The sequence below is a fragment of the Motacilla alba genome, chromosome 24 (genome assembly GCF_015832195.1).
Source record: "Motacilla alba alba isolate MOTALB_02 chromosome 24, Motacilla_alba_V1.0_pri, whole genome shotgun sequence".
Lineage (NCBI taxonomy): Eukaryota > Metazoa > Chordata > Aves > Passeriformes > Motacillidae > Motacilla > Motacilla alba.
Window position 1 is genome coordinate 1,779,485 of NC_052039.1, and position 24,264 is coordinate 1,803,748.

At 58.7% G+C, this 24,264-nt stretch overlaps 6 protein-coding genes across 9 annotated transcripts; 4 read left to right on the forward strand and 2 right to left on the reverse strand.

The window, feature by feature from the left end:
* The first annotated feature begins 35 nt into the window (after nt 1-35).
* PUS3 (pseudouridine synthase 3) lies at nt 36-6,558 on the forward strand. 3 transcript variants are annotated; one of them, XM_038161269.1, is made up of 5 exons: nt 36-156; nt 3,203-3,636; nt 4,688-5,238; nt 5,544-5,734; nt 6,074-6,558. In XM_038161269.1, exons 2-5 carry the CDS (start codon nt 3,250-3,252, stop codon nt 6,361-6,363), a joined length of 1,419 nt encoding a protein of 472 aa, XP_038017197.1. In that variant the 5' UTR covers nt 36-156; nt 3,203-3,249; the 3' UTR covers nt 6,364-6,558. The 3 variants fall into 3 exon arrangements, with proteins under 3 accessions (XP_038017197.1, XP_038017199.1, XP_038017198.1); XM_038161271.1 differs by lacking the exon at nt 36-156 and adding an exon at nt 288-471; XM_038161270.1 differs by lacking the exon at nt 36-156 and adding an exon at nt 1,917-2,054.
* HYLS1 (HYLS1 centriolar and ciliogenesis associated) lies at nt 981-6,668 on the reverse strand. Its single transcript, XM_038161280.1, has 2 exons — nt 6,596-6,668; nt 981-2,292 (listed from the first exon to the last, which is right to left on the reverse strand). The coding sequence occupies exon 2, from the start codon at nt 2,266-2,268 to the stop codon at nt 1,492-1,494; it is 777 nt and encodes a 258-aa protein (XP_038017208.1). The 5' UTR covers nt 2,269-2,292; nt 6,596-6,668; the 3' UTR covers nt 981-1,491.
* Nucleotides 6,669-10,022, forward strand: RPUSD4 (RNA pseudouridine synthase D4). Its single transcript, XM_038161279.1, has 7 exons — nt 6,669-6,954; nt 7,947-8,112; nt 8,320-8,521; nt 8,740-8,833; nt 8,924-9,074; nt 9,319-9,416; nt 9,550-10,022. Exons 1-7 carry the CDS (start codon nt 6,796-6,798, stop codon nt 9,733-9,735), a joined length of 1,056 nt encoding a protein of 351 aa, XP_038017207.1. The 5' UTR covers nt 6,669-6,795; the 3' UTR covers nt 9,736-10,022.
* A 1,058-nt stretch (nt 10,023-11,080) lies between these two features.
* Nucleotides 11,081-14,242, forward strand: PANX3 (pannexin 3). The gene is made up of 5 exons (XM_038161278.1): nt 11,081-11,261; nt 11,933-12,075; nt 12,176-12,390; nt 12,514-13,178; nt 14,001-14,242. Exons 1-5 carry the CDS (start codon nt 11,081-11,083, stop codon nt 14,060-14,062), a joined length of 1,266 nt encoding a protein of 421 aa, XP_038017206.1. The 3' UTR covers nt 14,063-14,242.
* Nucleotides 14,243-14,375: 133 nt separating this feature from the next.
* On the reverse strand, nt 14,376-19,981 carry SIAE (sialic acid acetylesterase). 2 transcript variants are annotated; one of them, XM_038161260.1, is made up of 9 exons: nt 19,781-19,981; nt 18,151-18,315; nt 16,938-17,101; nt 16,716-16,854; nt 16,447-16,594; nt 16,043-16,152; nt 15,826-15,959; nt 15,504-15,658; nt 14,376-15,426 (listed from the first exon to the last, which is right to left on the reverse strand). In XM_038161260.1, exons 1-9 carry the CDS (start codon nt 19,830-19,832, stop codon nt 14,874-14,876), a joined length of 1,620 nt encoding a protein of 539 aa, XP_038017188.1. In that variant the 5' UTR covers nt 19,833-19,981; the 3' UTR covers nt 14,376-14,873. The 2 variants fall into 2 exon arrangements, with proteins under 2 accessions (XP_038017188.1, XP_038017187.1); XM_038161259.1 differs by having other exon boundaries at nt 16,447-16,630.
* Nucleotides 19,982-20,052: 71 nt separating this feature from the next.
* Nucleotides 20,053-21,565, forward strand: SPA17 (sperm autoantigenic protein 17). Its single transcript, XM_038161281.1, has 4 exons — nt 20,053-20,085; nt 20,417-20,663; nt 21,035-21,105; nt 21,233-21,565. The coding sequence occupies exons 2-4, from the start codon at nt 20,510-20,512 to the stop codon at nt 21,314-21,316; spliced, it is 309 nt and encodes a 102-aa protein (XP_038017209.1). The 5' UTR covers nt 20,053-20,085; nt 20,417-20,509; the 3' UTR covers nt 21,317-21,565.
* The last annotated feature ends 2,699 nt before the right edge of the window (nt 21,566-24,264 follow it).

Here is a 24,264-nt window from a genome sequence, read left to right on the forward strand (position 1 = left end):
GGAGCGGCACCGTGCCACGGGCAGCCCGGGCCGGGGCCGCCGCCCGCCGGGCCGAGCCCGCGGAGCCCGCGCTCCGCCCCCGCCATGGAGCCGTCCCACAGTGCCGGCAGCGCCGGATGGGGCGGGAACATCCGGCACCGGCCGCGGCGGGAGCGGGTACGGCCCGGGGGGCGCGGACCCCGCGTTGGGTGGGCGTCCTCGGGGTGCCGGGCCCCGGCACCGCGCAGGGCGGGGAGGGGCCCCTGCTGCGCCGTAGGGTGCCAGCACTCGTCCCTGTAAGGTTTAGGCGGCTCCTGGGGCACACAGCCTGTCGCATGGGGTGCTGCTAAGCCCTGCGGAGTTGGGGACACGGGCCATGGAGGAGGGAGAGTCCCTGCTGGAGACAGGGAGCCCGCAGGGTTTGGGTCTGTGTCCCGCTCCCCGTACGATGCTGAATCCTGGGACACCAAGAGGGAAGGAGGTGTCCCCAAGGTGATGGAGATGCAGGGATCCCATGGAGTTTTGGGGGGTCCCTGGGGTGTTGGGGAGCAGGGACCCCATAGGGCAGTGAGGGTCCCCGATTGCACAGAGGGATCCTACATGGTGCCAGCACTGGTTCCTATAAGGTTTTGGGTGTCTGGAGAATAGAGACTGTCCTATAGTGGGCATGGTGGGGCCCTGGGGAGCTGGATGACAGGGACCCTGTAGAGTAGGAAGGGTCCCCTGCTGCAGTCAGGGACCTCACAGGGTCTGAGAGGGGAGGGAAGGGGCCCTTGGGTGCTAAAGGAACAGGGAGGCTGTAGGGTTGGGGTGCTGTCCCCCATAGTGTTTGGGGAGGGTTTCAAGGCTCCTGGGGCGGAAAGACCCCTTCACAGATGGATGAGGATCCACAGGGTGCTGGAGAGTCAGGGACCGCCAACCTGCAAGGTCCCCCAAGATGCCAGAACCCCTTCACTGTGGGGTGACAGTGGAGTCTTCAAGCTTCTTTGTCTCCCATCTGGGATCACCTCCAGGGGAGGTTCAGGAGAGGCTGGACACAGAATCCCAGGCTGCAGCTGTCACATGCTTCCCATCATCCTGCTCCCTTTTCCAGCCATCCCACTGAGCTTTTGGGGACCCTTTCCTACACCAGAACCACCTTTTCAGTCCAGTCCCATATCTTGGAAAAAATTAACACTAGGAATAGTAATAACACTACTAGTAGTGCTAATAATACCTTGCTTCCATCCTAAAGCTCATTTATTTTAAAGATGAGGTAAAATAAGGCAAAGGTTTGCAGAGTTAGGTGATGCAGAGATAAGTCTGGAATAATGGAGGCTGCCTGTAATGTTTCTAATGAACCGACAGAACAATAAGGAATCTTTGCAAATGCTTTATTGAGAAAGAAAGATATTGCCGAGACATTGCAAAGAAAACCTCCTCCACGCCAAACTTCAGCTGCTTGAAGCGCACCAGGGGCATTTTCCAGACTACGGAGGATGTTGAGGAGAAGCAAGCAGCGGGGCTGTGGCTCTAGGAGGTGGTGTTCCGGCGGGGCATGAGGCAGTGGGCCAGGTCCCAGCGCACGCCGAAGCGCAGGGAGTCTCTCTTCTTCGTCGTGGGCACCTCGTACATGTTGGGGACGAGGCGCTTCTGCGCCCGGCGCGGCAGCCCCGACTGCAGCATCTGGTTCCGCATGGCCCAGCGCAAGCTCTGATGTGAATCCTGCCCGGGGAAGCGGAATCTTTCCCAGTCTCGCCTGTACGCGTTGAGTCTGGCCACTGGGTCGGTTCTCTTCACTTTCTCGGCCTGTGGGGCAATGTAAGCGGGCGCCGTGGGCGATCGCCGTGCCACAGAGCGGTTGGATGTGGTGTCGCTCCCAAAATCCCCGAGGAGAGAGCAGGGCCTGTCCTCGAGGAACCAGTCATCATCTTCATAGTGCAGGAAGTCCTCCAAGGTGCCACTGCTGGTCAGTGTTTCCCCTTCAGAGATGGTGTCATCCACATAAGTCCTGGAATGTCCCAGGTTCCATGGATAGGTGTTTATATCTGACTCGATGCTCGGTGACTCATCGGAGACCTCCACCCTTCCATCAGGTCTGTGCCTCAGCACCTTCCTCTTCATCACCAACCTCCTGGTTTCCTTCTGATCCATGGGAAAGGCTGGCTGTGTGCCAGAAACGATGGATGAGTCAGCATAGGGATCATCCTGGAAACATGATGGGACGTCACAGAATCCCTGCCAGGAGCTCGGCGGGCTCATATCAGCTGGCAGCTGCTCCTCACACTCTGCTGTTAACACATCCTCCATGGTTCCCACCAAACTGGGTGGATTCTGCAGAAAAAGAAACCAGGGTTAATTTACTGCAGTACATTCAGGTTGGCTAAAAGTGTCAGAGGGGTTCTGATGCTCAGGTTTTTGGGTTCAGGGGTGTTGATTTAGGTTGGGGGTGTCCTCAGTGCACTGCTAAACCTGCTGCCAGCAGAAGGCTTTTCCCTATAGTTACACAAACACAACCCCTAAATTCCTGCTAGAAAACTATACTGAAATTAATTATGTGATAAATTAAGTACTCCTGGGAAAACACAGGAAAAACACAGGGCAGGTTCCATGCACTGCATGAGAGATAAATGGTCTTTCCATACCTCTGCTTCTAAACCCACAGTATTTAGTCATAATTTAATCAAGAGACGTCCAAGAGGGTGCTTTACTTCCAGAGGAGGGAAGGACTCAGTGCAGTGTGTTTAGATGCTCATTTATGAGTCTGGTGATAGTAAACCTCCAGCCCTGTGACAAAAAGGGATCCACAGAGATTCCACTCTCAGCACAGGTTTAGGATCTCTTTTAGGGCAATTTGAAAAGCTGCGAGTGTTGCTGCTGGGAGCAGCGGGAGCAGATGGCGGGGCGGGATGAGTGGCAGCCATCAGCGCGCTGTCGGCAGCGGGGATGCAGGTGTGAAAGCGACAAGGGCTCCGTGACAGCTCGCCGGGAACGTGCTGCTGCTGACGGAGCAGATCCCATCAGCTGGGGGAAGAGGAGTGATTGAAGAGCCCAAAAAAAGAGATCTGAGTGAAATGAAGCTGCCCGAGCTAAGCACCAGTGGCCCTGCCCTGCCTGTGCTCCCCTGGGAACACCAAGGGGCACTGACTCTGTTGGTAACAGTTATTTTGCAGAACAAGCCTAGAGATCTAATAAAAAACACATAAAAATGCAAATCCACCGTTTTTTTTTTCTTTCCCTGCAGACCCCAAGGATCCAAGAGCAACAAACTGACACTCCAAGGTGGTGGCTATGTCTGAGGAGAGCACAGCTACTGACCACGAGCAGCTCCTGAGGAGGGTGCAGGAGCTGGAAGTGGAGGTGAAGCGGCTGCAGGAGAAGCTCCAGGAGAACAAGGAGGGTGCTGGGAGGAGAGAGGCTCCTCCAGCCCCTGGGAAAGCCAGGAAACGCCAACAACGGCCCTTTGATTTCAGTGCCCACAGCCGCAGACACGTGGCACTGCGCATCGCCTACCTGGGATGGGGCTACCAGGGCTTTGCCAGCCAGGAGAACACCCCCAACACCATCGAGGAGAAGCTCTTTGAAGCCCTGAAGAAGACGCGGCTGGTGGACGACAGACAGACGTCCAACTACCACCGCTGCGGGCGCACGGACAAGGGTGTCAGCGCCTTCGGGCAGGTCAGCATCTCCTGGGGGTTCCTGTCGGTTTTCCTGGGTGGGATGGAGATCTGTCCGATGGGATTACTGCTTGGATTTGTTCTTTAAAAGCCATCAGCTCTTAACCCTGGAAGTGAACCTGGCAATGGCTTCCTGCATGTGGAGTGATGATTTCAGACCTCCAAAGCCTTTTTAGTGCCATTTCCCCCCCATATTAGTTGTTTTCCAGGGTCCTGTTTTAGGAGGATAAAACATTGTTTAGGCTGCAGATTCCCCAATAGCTTGGTGATGCCCTGCCCTCAGCAGGGCCCTCTCAGCTGATTTAACTTGCCAACCGTACAAAAACCTAAAATCTCCAGGAACAGGCTCACTTCCTGCAGCATCAGGCAGCTGAGATCCTGCACAGAAGGGTCTGAGCAGAGCTGCAGCCAGCGGAAGGGAGTGTAGGAGTGGCAGCTGGAGGGAGGGAAGCAAGCTGGCCCGCTTGGTGGGCATGGATCCATCAGGCTGGCTGAGACACTGGGGAGACAGCAACCTTGGTGGCTTCACTGTAGGGCTGATTCTCCTGTCTTCCCTCCCAGCACAGAAAGCAAAGCCAGCATAGGTTTGACTTCAAATAGCTGCTCTGCTCTCCTTCACAGGATGAGCCACATGAAATCAGGGCATTTGGTGCCTTCTCTTGCACCCCTTCAGCACACGGCACCCACAGTGGGAATGAACTTGTTCCCACACCAGGCTTCCCGGCCAGCCAGGCTGTTACTGCCTTCAAGTCATCACCTCCAGCTTGAGAAAAAAAAGCACATTATAACCCCGTGACTAAAGATGAAGCCGTTCCGAGACTGTGTTACGTAGGCAGCCTGCAACTTTCCCTGTTTTATTAATGGAATCCATGGCATCTGCTCGGGTCCTCGGAGGCACTCGCAGCTCTGCCACGGCAAGACTGCCTGACTGATGCTGCCTTCATCTGTAGGAGATCCTGGATTTATTTCCCAGAGGAGTGGGAAGACTTGGCTCCACATGCCGCTGCGCCCATCCATCCACGCTCTAATCCTGGCTTTCCTCATTTCTGCAGGTGATCTCCCTGGATCTTCGCTCCAGCCTGCCGGAGGGGCAGCAGCTCAACGGCCACGGGGGTGAGGGGCAGCAGGAGGAGCTCCGCTACACCCACATCCTAAACAGGGTGCTGCCGCCCGACATCCGGGTGCTGGCCTGGGCCCCCGTGGGGCCAGAGTTCAGCGCCCGCTTCAGCTGCCTGAGCCGGACCTACCGGTACTTCTTCCCCTGCGCCCAGCTGGACGTGGCCCTCATGGACAGCGCGGCCCAGCGCTACGTGGGCACCCACGACTTCCGCAACCTCTGCAAGATGGACGTGGCCAACGGGGTGCTCAACTTCCAGAGGACGATCCTCAGCACCAGAGTGACATGGGTGGACAGGGGAGGAGAAGCCAGGCCACGGGATCCCTTCCGGCTGTGCCAGTTTGAGGTGACAGGACAGGCATTCCTGTACCACCAAGTCCGCTGCATGATGGCCGTGCTCTTCCTCATTGGCCAGGGCATGGAGAGCCCGGATGTCATCGATGAGCTGCTGGACGTGGAGAAGAACCCCCGGAAACCACAGTACAGGTAGGGATTGGTCTGGAAAACCCAATGGGCTGCTCTTCAGAGCAACAGCTGTGCCTGGAGTCCTGCTGGCAAGACATGCCAGCACATGAAGCAGCCTCACGCATGGAAACAGACTGGAATGTATCCACAAGGATCTCTGTTTTCTTGCTCTTGAGCAAAGTTTTGATAGCTCTAGTCCTTGGTATTTGGTGAAAATTAAGCCACTTTTTACTCAGCAAGGAAGTTCTGTGAAGGTATGGGCTGGTTTTGGCAGATCCATTGTTCTTGAGCCTTTTTCTCGTCCCCCCTCCTGTCCTTGTTCCCAGCATGGCGGTTGAGTTCCCCCTGGTCCTGTATGACTGCGAGTTCCCAGACCTACAGTGGCTCTACGACCCAGAGGTGCAGGGCTTCAACGTGACACACTTGCAGCAGCTCTGGGCCAGCCACGCCGTCAAAACCCACGTGCTCCGGGACATGTTGGCAGGGCTGGATGCTGCTCCCGTGGCCACCAGAAAAGGTAAAGGGAGGCTGGGGGGAATAACTTGGCATGCACGCTGACAGACAGCAATTTTAAATGGGATATTGGGAAGAAATTCTTCCCTGGGAGGGTGGAGAGGCCCTGGCACAGGTTGCCCCTGGATCCCTGGAAGTGTTGAAAGCCAGGCTGGATGGCACTGGGAGCAGCCTGGGATAGTGGACGGGTGTCACTGCCCATGGAGGGGATGGAACGAGATAAGCTTTAAAGTCCATTCCAACAGAACCATTATGGGATTCTGGGAATTACAGAGGATTAACTGCTTAAGAAAAAAGAAAAAGAAAGGACGGGATAATTAAATGTTTTTCCATTATGTCACAGGTCCAGAGAGCAGCCTGGTGCCCTGGGGTGAGCTGCAGCCCCCACTCCACAGCCAGATCAGCGGCTTCGTGGAAGGGGTCCAAGCCCGCACCTACAAGCCGCTGCTGGCCCGGCCCAGATGCGAGGGGCTGGAGGCCCGCATCGAGCACTTCGTGCGGAGGGGCCGCATCGAGCCGCCCCCGGGGCCGGGGCTGCCGGGGGACTGGGCCGGGGAGCCCCCCGAGGGCAAGCGGGGCAGCAGTGGAGCCCCCGAGCAGCTGCCCAAGAGGATCTGTATGGACACCGAGTGACGGGGCACCGAGTGACGGGGCACCTCGGCATGGGGGCAGCAGACGCTTCACCCTTTTTTAAATTACTGCAATTGAAAAAAAAAAAGAAAAAGTGTTTTTTCGGTGCTATTTTTTATAAATCTCAAGAAAACCGGCGTGGCGATGTTGTGTTCTGGTTTGGGGGCCACGGGAGTGGGCTCAGCGCTGAGGGATGGCTGAGGCCGTACCCCCCACCCCTCTCGCTCCCCGGTACCTCCGGCCCGGCCGCGCCGCTCCCGCCGCTCCGTTGTGAGCCGCAACTGCCGCCGCGGTTTAAACGCCCCCGCGCGCCGCCATTGGCCAGCGCGGCTGCCGCTCAGCTGGCGACGCCTTCCCATTGGACAGGCGCTCCGCGGTGCTGCACCCGCGGCGCTGCCATTGGCGGGCAGAGGGACGCGGAGAAGGAGGCAGAAGATGGCGGCGGGCGGCGGCGCGGCGAGGCGCTGTTGGCGGAGCGGCGCGGGGCTGGCCCGGGCGGTGCGTGGAGTCTGCGGGAGCGGACGGGCGACGGCGGCTCTGCGGGCGGAGGAGATGGCGGAGCGTCTGCGGAAGAGCGAGGAGCAACAGCGAGAGGTGAGCGGAGTGCGGGCTGCTGGGCCCGGGGGTCTCCGGACTACAACTCCCGGCGTGCGCAGCGCGGCACGGGGCACGGGGAGCGGGACTCGCGGGTGAGGGATCGGGTGGGATGGGAGAAAAACCATCCAGTTCCACCCGCTGCCGGGGACGGGGACACCTTCCCTAGACCAGGGTGCTCCAAGCTCCTTCCAAACGTGGCCTTGGGCGCTTCCCGGGATGGGGCAGTGCTCTGGGCTACCTGTGTCAGGGCCTCACCGCCCTCACAGGGAAGACTTTCTTCCCAATATCCCCTCTAACTCTGTGTTTTGTCGGTGTGAAGCTATTCCCTCTTGTCCTGTTCCTCCATCCCTTGTCCAAAGTCCCTCTCCAGCTCTCCTGGAGCCCCCCTTAGGCACTGGAAGGGGATCTAAGCTCTCCCTGGAGCCTTCTCCAGGCAAACTCCCCCAGCTCTCCCAGCCTGGCTCCAGAGCTGAGGGGCTCCAGCCCTTGGAGCGTCTCCGTGGCCTCCTCTGGCCTGGCTGCAGCAGCTCCAGCTCCTTCCTGTGCTGGGAGCCCCGAGCTGGAGGCAGCTCTGCAGGTGGGGTCTCACCTGGGGGGCAGAGGGGCAGAATCCCCCCCTGCCCTGCTGCCCACGCTGGGGATCAGCCCAGCACAGGGGGGTCAGGGCCAGGGCCTGCCCAGCTCTCACCCACCTGCACCCCAAGTGCTTCTCCCAGAGCTGCTCTCCAGCCCTTCCTCCCCAGCCTGCCTTGATCCTGGGGGTTGCCCTGAGCCAGGTGCAGCTCCTGCCCTTGGTCCTGTTGAACCTCAGGAGATTCCCCGAGGCCACTGACTGAGCTTGTCCCGATCCCTCTGCACTCCAGGCTGCCCCTCAGTCATGGAGCAGGAGCACAGGGAAGGCGAGCACGTTGCTGCAGGTCCCGGTGCAGGTTTGTGTGAGAGCCAAGAGCTGTTTAAACCCCACCACGGGTGCCTCATTCTCTCCTCAGATCCCCAAGGACCCGACACAGCGATGGCTCCGGGAACTTGCTGCAATGAGCCAGCAGCTGCAGAAGGTTCACCCCAACGTCCTGGCCAAGATCCTTAAGCAGAGAACTCTCTACCAGAATGAGGAGATTGTGGTGATAGACAAACCCTACGGGCTCCCTGTGCACGGTGAGCACGAGTGGGGAATGGAAATGGCTCCGTGGTGCTTACGGGATCCTCTGTCTCTGCCCTTCCTGTGCTGGGGTTTCCCTTCCCAGGGAGGGTTCCAGGGGCTTGATTACTGTCTCATCTCAGCCTTCCCCTTGCACTTTGGGGTGATTTAGGGTGCATGGGGAGTATGAGAGGTGAGACTCCTTGCTGCCCTGGGTCACACAGGCGGCCCCGGCATCAAGAACTGCATCGCTGATGTGCTGCCCATTTTGGCCAAGATGCTGGAGAACATGAAAGCTGAGCCCCTCCACCTCTGCCACCGGTTGGACAAGGAGACCACGGGTGTGATGGTGCTGGCACGGAGCAAGGAGGCAGCAGAGAAGATTCGTCTGCTCTTCAAAACCCGTCAGGTGGAGAAGATCTACTGGTAGGAAAGTCTTGAGTGAAGATGGGGCTGTGAAAGGCCTTTAAGAAAAGGGTGAGGGGACAATCCCTGGGGTGTGGGCGCTTTGTGGAAGTAGGGGGTGTTGCTTATCTCCCCCCTTCAGCACCATTTTATGAGACTGGGTCATGGGAGAGGGGCTGAGGGGAGGGTTCCCATCCTGTGAGAGCAACACCCCACAGACCTCTGCTTTCCCTTTCCAGGGCAATTGTTCTGGGGGACCCAGACCCTGTTGAGGGCGTTGTGGAGATCCCCATCGTGGAAAAGGAGGTGCAGAGCCACCAGTCCCACTACAAGGTGAGTCCCGTGTTCCCTCGGCCGCCATTCTGGCCGGGCAGCCCCAGCATCCCCTCCTGTCTCCCTAACTCCCCCTCTCACCACCCTCAGATGACGCTGGCTCCCAACTACCGCCTGTGTGCGGAGGATGGGAAGGTGGTGAAGGCCCGCGGGAACCGGCACGCCGAGCGCGCGGTGACGCGCTACCGCCGGCTGGCCGCCGCCTCCGCCTGCTCGCTGCTGGAGCTGCAGCCCATCACCGGTGAGTGAGCCCTGCCCTGCTCCCTGCGCAGTCAGCAGCAGCCCTGGAAGGGGGAACTTGTCATCAGACAAGACTTTGTCCTGTTTTTGGGACAGAGCTCTGGGAATGAGCCCTGCTGGGGCGATGCTTTGCTGCCGAGCTGTTTGCTGGCTGCCAGCGATTGCGGCACGGCTTTGTCCAGCACTGAGGGTGAGGCCTGGCCCTGCTGGATGTCAGCTTTCTCTTCTTCCCCTTTTCTCCTCAGGGGTGAAACATCAGATCCGGGTTCACCTGGCCTATGGCTTGGGATGCCCCATCCTGGGGGATCACAAATACTCACACTGGAGCAAACTGGCACCCCAGGTAAGGCAGGTCTTGCACTGGGGAGCAGCTGGATACGGCCCCTCGTGTCCCCCAGCTGCTCGTGGGCTGGGGATTTCAAGTCTCAGCTGAAAAGTTGCAGTTTTGAAGGGAACATTTTCTGTCCTTGCTGCAGAAGCTTCCTGAGCTCACCCTGAGGAGGCTGAAGCTGGAGCAGAGCAAGGCTCGGCACCTGCCCCTGCACCTGCACGCCCACCGCCTCGGCCTGCCCCTGGGCCAGCCCTTAGACTTTGTCTGCAAGCTGCCCCTCTTCTTCCAAAAAACCCTGAGGAAGCTAGAGCTGGACATCCCTAAGGACTGACGAGGCAGGACTGGAATGGTGCCATGTATCTGTGCATCTCCAGCACGTGGCAGCAGCTGTGCCCACCTTGGAGCCAGTGGTGGGGTGAAGCCTGCAGTCTCTGTGCTGGTGCTGATGTTGCTGGATTCAGAGTGGGTGTCTACGTGTGCTTCTGGCCCAGGAAAGCAGCTGGACATACTGAGGAGCCTCTAGCAGAGACGAACAAGGCTGGGTGAAAATTGGGCTTTGCCTGATTTGTATTTTGGACTTGACTCTGGGCAATAAAACCTGCAGTTTCCTTGAGGGAAGGTGGTGTGCGTCTCTGTGCTCTGGCTGGGTGGGACTCAGTCCCTGTGCAGGTTTGAGCAGACCTGGTTGCAGCCCTTCCCAGATTTTGGAACTGTCACTTGTCTCTCCAGAGTTGTTTAGCTCAGATTTGGAGAGTCCCTTCACTGGAAAATCCATCGAAAGTGCAATTTGGCAGTGGCTCTGGTATTTTTTTGCTGTGCTGAGAGACTGCACAGGGAGTTCCTTGGCTTGGCTGGGCTGAGCAGCTCCGAGACTGCCCCTGCTCTGTGCTGCCAGCAGCATTGGTGTGGGTTTCTCAGCACTGTGCTGCTGGGAAACTGTTCTGTAACTGCTCCTTCAGTTACTCTATTCCTAATTGTTAGAACCCCTTACTGGGGTCCCCTGCCCTTGGGAGCTTTCTTTGGAGCCAGATTCTTCCCCCTGTGCCCTGAGAGGGAGGTAAGAGGAGGGATTGATGATCTGGGGAATGGCAGCAGATGCTCTGACTCAAAATTACCTCATTTGGTGTCTCCTGACCTGTCTGAGGCGCTTGGGACTGGCCAGCAGGATGTTCTCTGGCCCCTCTGGCTGCTTTGGGTGCTGGAAAGGGCTTCTTATACCCCACTGCGTACCTGGCTGGGGCTTCTTGCTGTGGGAGGGCCCAGTCCCCTGGCTCCCTGCTGGAAATAGCTGGGGACCCCCATGCGCTCGGGCCACAGCGCCAGAAATCTGTTGGCTGATGAGAGAGGGACGTAAAACCACGGGGAGCCAGGAGCGGCTGCGGCCGGGCAGGAACGCTGCCCTGCAGGAATGCTGTCAGGGAGGAAAGCTGCTTCCCAGCCTGCTGCCTTCCCCGCTCTCTGCTGCGGCTGCTGAGGTGGGTTTTTCTATTTCTGTTTGTGAAAAGGCTTCCCCTGTAATTAGGAGGTGATTTAACGCCCTGTCTGAGCTGTCGTTCACAGCTGCCGGACACAGCTCTCGGCAGGCTCTCGGCAGGGGCTCCTCAGCCCGGCTAAGTCGCTCCTTGAGCCAGTCACACCTCAGGCAGCCCTCATCAGTGTCTCTTCCTCCCTTCAAAATGTCCCTCTCGCACACGGCTGCCGAGTACATGCTCTCCGATGCTCTGCTCCCGGATCCCAGCAGTTCCCGAGCCAAGGGCTTGCGGCTGGAGCTGCCGAGCGATCGCCTGCTGAAGTTCGTCACCGTGGGGCTGCCCCTCTTCCTCGTCTCGCTGGCTTTTGCCCGGGAGTTCTCTGCTGGTGAGTTGCAGCTTCTCCAATGTGTTCTTCAGGTTGTGGGCAATCACCAGCGGTGGTTTGGTTGTCGTGGCAAACCCTTTGTATTCTTGATGGTCTCATGATCCAAAGTGGAACAGCCTGGAAAAGTCCAGTTTTAGGAACTGTTCTGCCTCATGGGTGTTTATTGATTGTTTTTAATGGATCATAATTCACTGGGAGAGCCTGGGAACAGCTGTGCTAAGCCCAGGAGTGGCACTGAGGCGATGCCCAGCCTCAGCTGCTTATGTCCAGCACCTTTGGGTGCTATGGGCTTGTTTCCAAGAAGGAGGAAGAGGAGGAGGAGGGTGCCGGCAGCATGGAGAGATGCATTATGACCTCAGGCTAAATCTGGCCTCGGCCAACATCTAACTGCTCTCCCTGAGGATTTGGTTTGACTCCAGTTTCTGGCTGGTTAGTCTATAATTCCCTACACTGTGTACACACTGCTACACACAAAGGGTTTGTGTTTGGGAAGAGATGGAAAAGTCCTGGCTAGAAACACAGCAGCTCCAAAATGACCATGAAAAAGGCTTTTTTTTAATTCAAAGCAGTGCCTGAGATGTAATTACCCTCCTGTAAGGTATTTGCTCGTGGCTTTGGAGTGTTCCTCCACCCTCCATGGCTGAGATTTGCTCTCCTCCTCCTCACCCCAGGCTCCCAGATCAGCTGCTTCTCTCCCACCAACTTCACGGGGAAGCAGTCCGCCTACACCGACACGGCTTGCTGGGACTCCCTCATCCACCATGGCTTCGACGCCGAGGGACGTGCCATCACCAAGTCCCTCTGGGCTCTCAAGGTAGGGTCAAAGTCACGTCTGGGTGCCCCTGCATCCCATCTGGATGTCCACAGCAAGAGCGACTCCACATGCTCAACAACCGTTCGTGTTCTTTGCCCAGGTCTTCCCCTACTCGCTGCTGGTGGTGGCGGTGCTGATGTACCTGCCGTACCTGCTGTGGCGTTATGCTGCCGCCCCTGCCCTGCACTGTGACCTCCTCTTCATCATCGACGAGCTGGATAAATCCTACAACCGCTCCGTGCGCCTGGTGCAGCACATGAAGAAGGTCCAGCAGGCCAGTGCCGAGCCGGAGCAGTTCTGGGAGGAGTACGAGAGGTGAGGCCAGGCCAGGTCACCGTGGCCATCGGAGTCCCTCCATGTGGCATTGTGGCTGCACCCAGGATGGACCTGGGTGAAATGGGCTTGGCTCTCACTCCCCCTGTGTCCCTCCACCCCCAGGGCCCGCCGGGAGAGGTATTTTGAGTTCCCGTTGCTGGAGCGGTACCTGACCTGCAAGCAGCACGCCCACGCCCTGGTGTTCATCTACATCCTGAGGAACCTGCTGCTGCTCCTGTTCTTGGCTGCCACCTGCCTTTACCTGGTCTTTCTCCACCTTAACATCTTCTTCCAGGATGAGTTCAGCTGCTCCATCAAAACGGGGTTGCTCCAGGCGGAGCCGCACATCCCGTCGCTCATCCCTTGCAAGCTGGTCTTCTTCTCCGTGTTCCAGCTCATCAGCCTCTCAGTTGGCAGTGTCTACATCCTCCTCATCCCCGTTGTCATCTACAATGCCCTGCAGCTCTGCCAGTGGGACAAGGGGCTGCTCTCTGTCTATGAGATGCTGCCTGCTTTCGACCTGCTCAGTCGCAGGATGCTCACCTGCCCCCTCAATGACCTCAACGTCATCCTTCTCTTCCTCCGCACCAACATCTCAGAGCTGACCTCCTTCAGCCGCCTCAATGCCGTCAGCGCCCTGAGGGAAGCCACTGCCAACAAGGAGGACATCGATACTGTCATCGACTTCATGACACTGCTGGCTGGGCTGGAGACCACCAAGCCCAAACACCAGGCTTGCCCCCCCGAGGCTGAAGGCAGTACAGCCCTCTCCAATGGTGCAGCCCTAGGTAGGCTTTTTGGGTAGAGACAACTTCTTCCCTCTTCTCTTGGATCCCACACCACAAGATCCCACCCTCGAAATGTGGCTGGACCACCCTAAATCCTTTGCCAAGACCTTAAGGGGTTTGGGGCATAGCTGGGGGTCACTGTGAGGGCTGACAAATCCTGAAAAGGGTTCTGGCACCCAGAGTGTGATGCTACTGCGATCCAAGGTGTGGGCAGGGGTTGCTATAGGAACAGCAAGCCAAGAGATTGCTGCTTAAATCCAAGCTCTGGGCAAACTGCGGGGCTGGGAGGGTCCCTGTTTTTGGCAGCTCATCCTGCTGGGAGTGGGGTTGGGAGTTTTAAATCCTAGGGGGGGCTGATGCCAAGGATGCCATGCCCGCCCCCTTCTCCCATTCGTATGGCACTGGTGGGCACAGTGGGCTGTGTGTGGAGATGGAGATGGGCTTCAAGATGAAACCACATTCCCACGAGCTGCACTGCTCCCTCTCCCATGTGCTTTGGGTTTTGGGGAGCTGGATGCTTCCTCTGGGGTCTCACAGGGATTGCTGGTGCCCATGGCAAGTGGTTTGCAGGCTGTGTGAGACAGCCCGGCCCCACAGGTAGGAGCTGAGAGGCCTGGGCTTCACTCCTGGCCCTGAACACACAGCCTGAATTATGGTTTAAAAAAATCCACAGACTGAGCTGGATTCTGCATCCTTGTTACTATGGCAACCCAGGGCCAGCACAGCTGGCTCCTGGGCCAGTTACTTGGTGCTGGAAAAAGGCCAGATTCTAGTCTACCATTGCCCAGCTAATTAACTGCCTGCTCTTCCCCCCTTGTCTAGAACCAAAGCCTGGAGTGGAAACGATGGGAAAAGCCTCACGGGACTCACTCGGCTCTGCCTGACCCAGAAGGAGGCAGCAGGCAGGGATCCTGTCATCCCAGGATTCACTTTTCTGACACAGCTTTACTGCAGCAGCCAGGCTGGACCCACCTGTGCTTCCTGCACTTGGATTTTCCCTTCTTATGTACATTTGTCCAGCAAAAAAGGGTTAAACAATCAATATTTTGTGCAGAATCTCTTTGGTCTCTTATTCTAAGTGCTGGGTGCTAGGCTGTACCTCTTCCACACAAATTTCCCTGCTCTTTTGGCGAGGGGTGGGGCATGGAGGATTAGGAATGCTCATCTGAAGGAAAAAAAAAGGATCCAGGAATAAAATGAGTTGGTTTATTAACTTTTTATTAGGAGAAGGAGGTGGAAGGCACTTGCAGCCCTCCACAGCTCCCTGTCCCAGCCCAGCTGTAGAATTTGGCTGTGTTTTTTTGGCAGAGCTCCTCTCTCCCCCTCTCCACCCTGCAGCTGGAAGCTGATCCCTGGACCCTGTGAGCACCCTACCCTGGGGATCAGCAGTCTGTGCCCAGAGAAATGGGGTGTCTGGGGGGCCAGGACTAGCTCCATGGGCAAGGGAGCAGCAGTGAGGGGTTCAGCTCCCATTGGTGTGTCCTGCTGCTTCTCCTTACATAATTTTTCAAATATTTAATTGTAAATTGGCTTTTCCCCCTACCCCCACCCTGTAGCCTTGGCTTGAGTCCACAGAGGAGCTGAAAAGAGGTTTAATTAATAAGGTAGTAATGAAGTCTCTGATTCCCTGGCTTGTAAAGGGACAGTGTCAGGAGCCATGAGCGCTTTGCCAGAGGTCTGAGCTCACTCATCTTCCTAATTCAAGGGGGAGCTGGAGCCGGGGAGGAGCAGCAGCTCCCTCCCTCCATCAGTGTTCCCCGCAGGGAGGGTGTCCAGCAGGAAGGGGGGTACAGGCAGCCCCTGGGAGTTGTAGAGGGGACAGGCCTGGTAGTCACAGGGCCACTCGGCCCAGGCATAGCGCAGGCCCAGCACCAGCGTCCTGCAGCCACTCAGGGCCAGAGTCACCGTGCGGGACCCTACTGCCACCACTGGTGCCAGCTGCCACTGGCACGGGGATGCCTGGCTGGAGCAGCACACCTGGGGAGGAGAGAAACCCCCGTCAGTGCTGCCCTTCCCTTTTGCAGCTCTTTGAGAGGATATCGCACTCCTCACCTCAAATGCCTGTGCATCCCTCTGACGGCAGATGAGCTCCTGGCTGTAGGTGACATTCAGCAGCCCCCTGGTCACCTCCAGGACAGCCCGGGTGGGATATGGTCCCTGGAACACGAGGCCCTTGTCCCCATAGGCCACAGCCATGGCACCCAGCAGCAGTCGGTGAGCCACATTCTGCTTGTCCCGGGGGTGGACACTGCCCAGGAAGAGGAGAAGATGGAGCTGGAACCCAAAAACTCCATCCCTACACCCTCACCCCAGCCCAGGGCCCACCTGCCATAGGGAGAGTGCTCATCACCCAGATCCATGGCTACGGCCATGAAAGTGCTGGGCATCCTGGCATTGGGAACAACCCCCAGGTCGGCTGTTTGGTGCCAGCGCAGCCGGGCGAAGCTGTCGTCCGCGCTCCCGCGGCGGTAGGTGGACAGCTGCGAGGCACAAGGGAAACGGGGGAGTGGCTCAGATCCCAAAACTGGCCACTGGTCCCTGCCTGGGATTTTCAGCACTTGGCAGGATGCGTATGTGTTTACAGCATCCTCTCCCTGGGCATCCCCCAAGGACAACGGGGGATGTGACCCCTCTCAGCCCCTGAGACCTGCACAAAGCCAAAGGGGAGCAGCGGCTCCGTCTGTCCGGCTGATCCGGCGTGGAACGCCCGGCGCCAGTCGGCAATGAGCGCAGGGAAGGTGCAGTTGTACTTGTCTGTGTTCAGGAAGGTATTGGCCTCACCTGTCCCCCAAAAAGAACAGCCGGTGAGAGCTTGGTGGACAGTGAGGGCTGCTCCACCCCAGGGGACAGAAACGGGGGCTTACCCTGGTACCAAGCAACACCCCGAAGGGTCATGTTGAGCAGCGGGTGGATCATGGCATTCCAGAGCACAGAGGGCGTTTGTGGGCCAGAGAGATGCTGATGTGGGGAGGTGCTGGAAGACAAGGCTAGGCTTAAGAGGGGTGCAAAACACAAGGCAGCCTTTAGGTTAAAGCAAGCACCATGGCAAAGGGAGAGCTGGGGTCCCTCTCTTCTCCCTTTACCCACCCAGATGTGCCTTATGCTCTTATGCTCTTGGCATGGGAGGGGTTTTTATCCAGAGGTAATAATGATGCATAGAGGGGGCTGTGAGGCTATGGGAGAGGAGGTGGGGTGGGAAGGGATGAGGATACTCCGCAAAAGCAGCGTGGTACAGGGCAGGAGGAGTTTCCACAGCACCTTCTCTCACCTCCCCGTGTCCTCTGGGAGCCCACATGCCTGCAGAACCCGGCGGGAGGACCAGGCCTCGATGGGGGTCCCTCCCCAGGCCACCTCCACCAGCCCGATGGGGGACCCCAGAGTCTCATACAGGGAGCGCCCCAACAGCCAGCACACAGCTGAGAAGTAGGTGAAATTCCCGTGGCCCAGGTTTTCTGCTCAAGAAACAGCAGGCTGCAAAGGGAAACACTGGGGAAAAAGCCATTTCCAAGCTCTCTTAGGGAGGCACATTGCACTCACCAGCTGTCGGGATGGACCATGGCAAATCAATCCGCTCCAGGTCCTCCAGCTCCACACTGGAGCGGGCAGGCGCCGCAGCAAAGATACGGACGTAGGGATAGCGAGCGGCGGCGGCGAGCTCCTGGCTGGCATTGGCCACCTGAAGAAGGGCCAGGAGCATGCAAGCTGCTTCCCTGCCTGATCCCTACCTGGTCCTGCCTGATCTGTGCTGTGGGGCCTTACCTGCAGGACCGTCATTGCCATGTTGCTCTGCCCACTGCAAAGCCACACATCGCCAAAGTAGATGTCCCGCAGTGTCACGTTCTCCAAGCCCTGCTCAGCTGTCAGTGCATAGGGACCACCACGATCCATTGGGTCCAGCACAGTTGTCCAAGTCCCGGAAGGTCCTGGAGGAAGAGGATGGTGCTTATCTTCCTCCACCCTTATGACAGCCTCAAGACCTTCACCAGGATGTTGGATGAGCAGCCATCAACCAGAGGCGAAAGACAGGCAACAGGGAAAAGCTTCTCTACCACAGAGACAGGTTGGGGAAATGGATTTCAGAAGCCCTCTGGCATCAGAGGGACCTTTCTCCTGCAGGAATTTAGGGGTTAAAAAAGAAAACCTGGAAAACAAATGTGTGTCAGAGCAGAAGCTGCTGGGAGGAACTGGGATTACAGGAGCAGCTTGGTGTGTGTGACACTGAGATGTCTCCAGCTAATTTTAGAGGTGCCAAGTCGAAGCGTAAAGATATTCTGCTGGAGCTTAGCATGGATTTTCTGGCTGGATCCTGCAGATCTCCTGGATTGGTGCTCTCCCACAAGACACCTCCAGGCTCTTCGTCTTATGGAGGTGCCCTTGGGCAGCACTTTTACCCTCCAAAGGTGATGAGCTCCCTCCCAACTCTTCAGGCAGGGATGCAGCTGGGATTTGAGGCGCCCCTGAGCCCTCCCAGCTCCAGGAAGTTTCTGCTTGCACAGGCAACGTCCTTTGGGGCTCAGAGATCCCAGAGGATCCTCCGAGGGGGCACAGATCAAAAAAGAACCTGGAAGTGCTCTGGAGGTTCCTCAGACCTGGTTTAGACAGGGAGAGAAGGTAAATTCCCCTTGTCCCCTCCACAGCCTCATCGCTCGGCTCCAGCCTGCGCGGTGCCACCCACTCCAGCAGCAGCTCGGCTCCCGCTGGGCGCCCACGGGATCCACTGCTGGGAACCAAAGTGAGCAAAGGCTGCCACTGCTGGGGAGGGGAATGGCTGAGCCCCCCAGGTCTCCTGGAGAGGGAAAAGCACGAGCTGGAGATGTCAGCAGCTCCTCTGCAGCCTCAGGGCAGCAGCGTGACAAACACAGGGGTGGTGCCAAACCCTGTCTCACCCACCCCACCACTGGCTCTGGTTTGGGCTCAGACAAGTTCTTCAGCCACCAAAACCACTGGTTTCCAGTGAAAGTCTCTGACTGACCTTTAACCTGTGCTGTTTTCTCCATGATGACGAGGCCACTGGCACCTGAGAGAGTCAGGGTCACCATGGCCCCTAGCTCCCCATGGCCCCACACCACAGCCCCCGACGGCTTCTGCTGCAGCACCATGTGGTCACCATAGTAGGAGGCAAAGCTGAGCATTCCCCCTGGAATCAGCAAACAGTGCAAAACATCAGCTCCGAGAGAAAAACACCCTCAGCACGGACTCTGACCCCCTCTTAAATACAGACTGAGATCCCACCTAATTTACAGATTCCTGGTCAGCTTTAAGGTGGTTAAAATCACCACAGAGCTGAGGAAGAGGGAGAATTTAAATTCCATAAGAGGAAATTCACCTCCTAAAGTATAGGGAGCATGTTGCATCTTGTAATACACGGATTTGGATACAGATTTTGGTAAAAATTCCTCTAATAACAGCATGGGAGTGTCTCCCCCAGCCCAGCCTTGCTAATGAATGTTCTTCTGACGTATTTTTCCCTTGGAAAAAGGTTTGTCAAGGGGTGGGATGGAAAACATCGGGTGTGCAGCGTCGGCAAAGGCACCTTCAGTGGGGATGGAAGCAGAGGGCTCAGCCCTGGCATCCCCGAAAGTCCCATTTTTGCAGTGTGAAAAGAAAATCATATTTGAAAAGGGGGTCAGAAGTAATGTGTGAGGGGTGATCTGGGTAGAGAACCCCAGTGACCAAACCAGAGTTCACGGAGCCTCTCTCATCCTAGGCTGCGTTTTAGGAAGGAAAGGAAAGGAAAGGAGCAGCGTCCTGGGCCCCTCAGGAGTCAGCTGCATGGCTGGTCCCGCTGCCTCACGCCACAAGGCTCCGGGAGTTATATAAAAAACAAGTCGGAGGAGAAAAAAAAAACTGAAACTGAGACGCCAGGGAAGAGTGGAAGCTATAAAAAGCAGCTGGGAGGAGGGAAGGGAAGAAGAAGGGAGGAGGGAAGGGAGGAGAGCCCACGAGACACCACCAAGGAGCCGCATGCGGCTCCCACCTTACGTAAAGCATCGTCCCACGGCAGCAGAGCTGGGCCAAGGGCGTTGGGGAGGGGCTGGGGGTGTGAAGGGCATCAAAGTGGGACTCGGGGTGTGCAGAGGGTGTCAAACTGGGGCTCTGGGAGTGCAGAGGGCATAGAAGCAGAGCTTGGGGGTGCAAAGAGTGTGAAAGGTGGGTGGGGGGGTAAGAAGGGCATCAAAACTGGGCTAAAGGGGATGCCAAGGGCCCCAAAGGGGGGCTGGGAGGGCACCAAGGACCCCAAAGTGGGGCTCAGACTAGTGCCAACATCATCAAAGACGGTCTGGGAGTTCAAAGGGGATCAAAGCGGGGCTGGGAGGATTTACAGGAGGTGCCAAGAGGGGCACCCGAAAAGCGGGGCTGGGGAAGTGCCAGTGCACATGCGAGGCTCGCAGTGTGCGAAGAGCACCGAACCGGGGCTTGGGAGGGCCTAGGGAATTCCCTGGGCATCGGAGCCGGGCTGCTGCGACGCCAAGGGTTCTGGCGGTGCCAGGTGCCCCGAAGTGGGTCTCGGGGGGGTCTCAGGGGAGGCTCGCTCCAGGGCCCGGCTGCGGGGGATGCCCGCGGGGCTGGGGGTCGGAGGGTGACCCTCCCCAGCCCTTTACCTGCGGCCGCCGGAGCCAGAGCCAGCAGCGCCAGCAGCGCCCACGCCGCCATCCTGGGGGGACAACGGACTGCGAGGGCGCCGGGGTCCCCGGTACTTCCCAGCGCTGCCCGGTACCGCCCGGCGCCCCCGGCACCCCGGGCTCCCCCCGGTACCGCCCGGCAGCCCCGGTACCGCCCGGTACCGCCCGGCGCTCCCGGTACCGCCCCGCGGGCGGGCCCCGCGCGGGGGCGTGGCCTGCGCACGCTCCGCCCATCGCGGGGGGGGGGCGGTTGCCAAGCGACGGCGTCCGCACCACGGCCTGAGGTGCCGGCGCGGCCCCGTCCGGCTCTGACGGGAGAGGCCGAGAGGAAAGGCCGGGAGCGCGGGGCCGAGGGTTGCGGGGCTGCGGCGGGAGCCGGGGCACACCGGGGCACGGGAGCCGGGGCACACCGGGGCACGGGAGCCGGGGCACACAGCGGGACGGGAGCCGGGGCACACAGCGGGACGGGAGCTGCGCCCCCCCCGCGCCCGCGCACCCCGCCCAGGCCGGGGCCGCGCGCGCAGAGAGAGAGGGGTGGACGCGCGCCTGCGCGGCGGGCACGGGGAGTGTCGCCCCCTAGCGGCGGCTCTGGCCCCCTCACGCGTCGATCCGCAGGTTCGAGTCCCGGTGGTGCCCGCCGGCTCCGGGCGCTGCGGGCTGTGGTTCATCCCGGGCTGTGCCGCTGCAGAGGGTCCTGGAGAAGAGACCATGTCCATCGCCGCCTCCAACACCAGCATGAGGGTGCCCGCCGGCTTCCGGAACCTGCTGGAGGGGCTGGCGCGGGAAGTGCTGCGGGAGCAGCCCCCCGACGTGGTGGCCTTTGCAGCGCAGTACTTCCAAAAGCTGCTGGAGTGCAGAGAGGGTGAGTGGCCTTGCCCAGCCGCCACCCCCACACTGCCATCGCCTGCCCCACGCTGCGTGGCCCAGCCTGCTCCGTCTGCCCATCGCCAGGGCTCGGGCCTGCCCCACGTGTCCCTTGCCCAGGGTGTCCGTCCTGCCCCTGTGCCCGCCATCTACAGCATCGGGGCTCTCCTGTGTGCCCGTCACCAGGGCATCGCACCTGCCCTCGTGCCCATTGCCCACGGCCTTGTGCGTGTCCCAGACGTCCGCTACCGATGGCCATCGGGCCTTCCATTTGTGCCATCACCCGGGATGTTGTGCCCGTCCCACGTGCCCATCGCCCGTGGTACCAGGTGCCCATTGCCTGTGGCATCAAGCCTCCTCCTTCCCCAGCTAGTGGCATTGACCCGGTGGCGTGGGGAGCCATGCTGGAGGACGACCGTCTCACCTGGCCCCCTTCCAAGGTAGGCTGCCCTCCACTCCAGGCCCCTCCAGAGAATCTGAGGTGCCGAGAGCTGCACTGGGTCCCTGCTCCCACCCTGTCCCTGCCACCCTTGTGCCACATCACCTAAATTTTCTTCTTTCCTCCAGGACCTGAAAGAGGCCGAGGAGGTGGAGGGGGAGCGGGGAGCACCAGGGGGGGCAGGCAGCACGCACAGCTCTGGATCACTGTGATTCTGCCCTAAAATGCATGGAGAGGAGCCAAAGGGGAGCATGTCCCCATAACTCTCATGAACTGGGACACTTCTCTGGAGACGCAACCGCAGCACTTGCCCCAAATCCCCCGTTTCCCACTGTCCAACCCCAAAACTAAAAAAAAACCCCTTGGTCCTCCCCTGGCTCCTGCCCTTTTCCCGTGGGTGGGTGCTCCACTCCCATCCTGCCCCTGCGGTGCTGTTTTAATGAGGAATTTTACTAACGAGGTCCCCGCCGTTATTAACGTCGATCACTTGAGATTTCTCCCCGAAAAATCCTGGGTTTGGGGCTGAGCCGAGCACGGGATGATATTTTTAGCCTCTATATTTAGGCCCCTGCATCCCTGGAGGTTGGAAGAAACTTCATAACATCCCAGCGTGAAGGAATGATGTGACATTGCTCCTCTCCTACCCCCTCCATAAGCTGAGATACCTCCATGGAATTCTGGGGGGCACGCAAGGGCCCCCCAGTCCTATTCCTGCCTGTGAATTTCATATTTTCCCACACAGTGTGGTTTCAAAATCCCCCCCAAAAAGTGGGGTTTGTGTCGAAGCCGGCTGCTCTATTTTTGGAGAGGACTGAACCCCCCCATCCATGCTCACCCCATTTTTACCCCCTCTTTCCTGTTTTCCATCGCCATATGTGGTGCTCGCCCACGGCACGGGGCATGACAGCGGCTCCCCTGGGAAAAACAGGAAGGAGGGATGGGGAAAAAAAGCTGGCGGGGACCCCGTGCCGGGGCTGATGCCAACCAGCTACGCCTTGACCCCCCCTGCAGCACCGCCTCGCCGGCTGCCGGCTCCTGCTTCGGCAGCCGGCATCGCTGCCCGCCCAGGGCATCATTCCAGCATCCAATTCCTTTTTCTTTTAAGGATTTTTTCCCTGTTTCTAAAGGATTTTTTAACACCTCGATGCCACCATCTCGAACCACGACGGCGGGATGTTCTCGGCAGGTCTCACCAGCTGCACTTCCCGTTCTCCCCTTCCAAAATCTGAGTTGTTTCCTTGGAATTCAAATTTTGGAGGTGCTGGAGCACCTGAAAAAGCATCATCCAGATGAAGGGGTCCAGGGAGGAAAAATGCAGAGCCTGGAACAGGCTCAAAACCCGCCATTAATGATTAGAAATGTTCTGGCATTTCGCGTCCCTCCTCCGCAGCCGCAGCCTGCGGGAGACGGCGGCGCTCGGCGGCTCTGCCAGGACCCGGCTGCCACGGATGGAGCAGATTTTGGGGGCTAATTGAGGGACTAATCCTAATTTTGGGGCTAACTTCCCAGATCCATGACCCCCAATGATTGACTCAGATCAATCACCCCAAAAATCCTTCCCACTTAACTCGGCCAAAACACCCCGTCTTGTCTCATTGGAGCAGGAAGTGATGGATCTGGAGGGTCTAAAATCCAGGGAAAAGGATCTCTTCCCATCAGAAATCCCAGCAGAGCTGCCAAGGCTTCTCCTGGAAGCTGCAGCGGGGTTTTCTGGAGCAGTGCTATTCCCACTCCCCACCCCCACCCACCCTGGTGTGCTGGTGGAAAGAAGCGATGGTGGAAAAGTGGCTCCAGTGGGAGAGCTGAGTGGCTCACAGGGGAATTTGAGGGATGCTTGGGAGCATTTCCCAAGGGGGGATTTGGGTGCCTGGCGTGTGCTGGGGCAGGGGTGACCCCCATCAGCCTCCAAGTGTGAGTGGAGCAGCTGAGGGAGGCAGCAGTGGTGGGATGTGCCTGGGATGGGGTGGAGTGGGATGGGGAGCAGGGTTTCCTGGGGAGCTGGGGTGTCAGGGGACAAGAGGTGCCACCACCTGCACCCAGCAGGAATGGCCTTGGAGAAAGAGATGGGGATGGGATGAGAATGGGAACAAGGATGGTGATATGGCAAGGGCCAGGGCCAGGCATGAGAGTGATGATGGGGACAGGGAGAGGGACAGGGATGATGGGGCTGAAGCTGGGAATGGGAGCAGGGATTGGCATTGTGAAGAGGATGGGGACGGGAAGTGGGATGGGGATCGTGACAGGGATGGTGATAGGGATGGGGACAGGGATAATGGTAGGGATGGAGAAGGTGGTGGAGGTGGTGGGGATGAGGTCAGGGATGGGGACAGGGCTGGTGGCAGCAGAGGGGACAGTGGCTGTTCCAGTGCCAGAAACAGTGATGTCAGTGGGACAGGGATGCTAATGGAGATCATCGTGATGATGATGATGGTGGCGGCAAAGAGGAAGGTCAGTGCCACCAGGCCCCCAAGCAGGATGACCCCTGTGAGCAAACTTGGCCGGGGAGAGCCAGTGGGGCCCGACTGTGCGGGTGGGTCGGGGGTGCTGGTGCCGCCTTGGGGGGGCCAGGCTGTGTTTTGGGGGCTGGCTGGAGCAGCTTCGGCGCGGAGCCCACGGGCGACTTATGCAGTTGCTTAGCAACTCCCAAACCCGGATTAGAGGCGAGCGAGGCAGGCGATGGGGGGGCTGTGGGCTGCAGCCCCCCGCATTGCCCTGGGGGTCCCTCTTGTTTCCCGGGGTGCCCCAGGTCACCCTGCCAGCCCCAGCACCTCGACGTGGTCTGGGGTGGCAGCAGGGTCTGCAGGGAGCAGCGAGGGCTGTGAAAGTGGCTGGGACTGCAGGTCTGGTTGGAGAACACCCCAAATGTGGGGGGCCAGATGCTCCTATGAGTGGGGAAGGGGTCCCCAGACCCCAGAAGTGGAGCCCACTCCTCTGCTTGGAGCCTGCAGCTGGACACATCACCCCTGGGGTTCTGCGGGTGCTCGTTGGGACGCTGTGTCCCACCATGCCCACCCTTCCTCACCATCTTCATCCTTGCCATCCTCATCCTCCTTCAGGACCGAGTCCTAAGTAGGTCAAGAATGTTTTTTCACCCCGTGCAAACCAACCCGGGGGGCAAAACCTGCCTCCAGCATCACTGTGGGTCATGTACCCCCCAAAA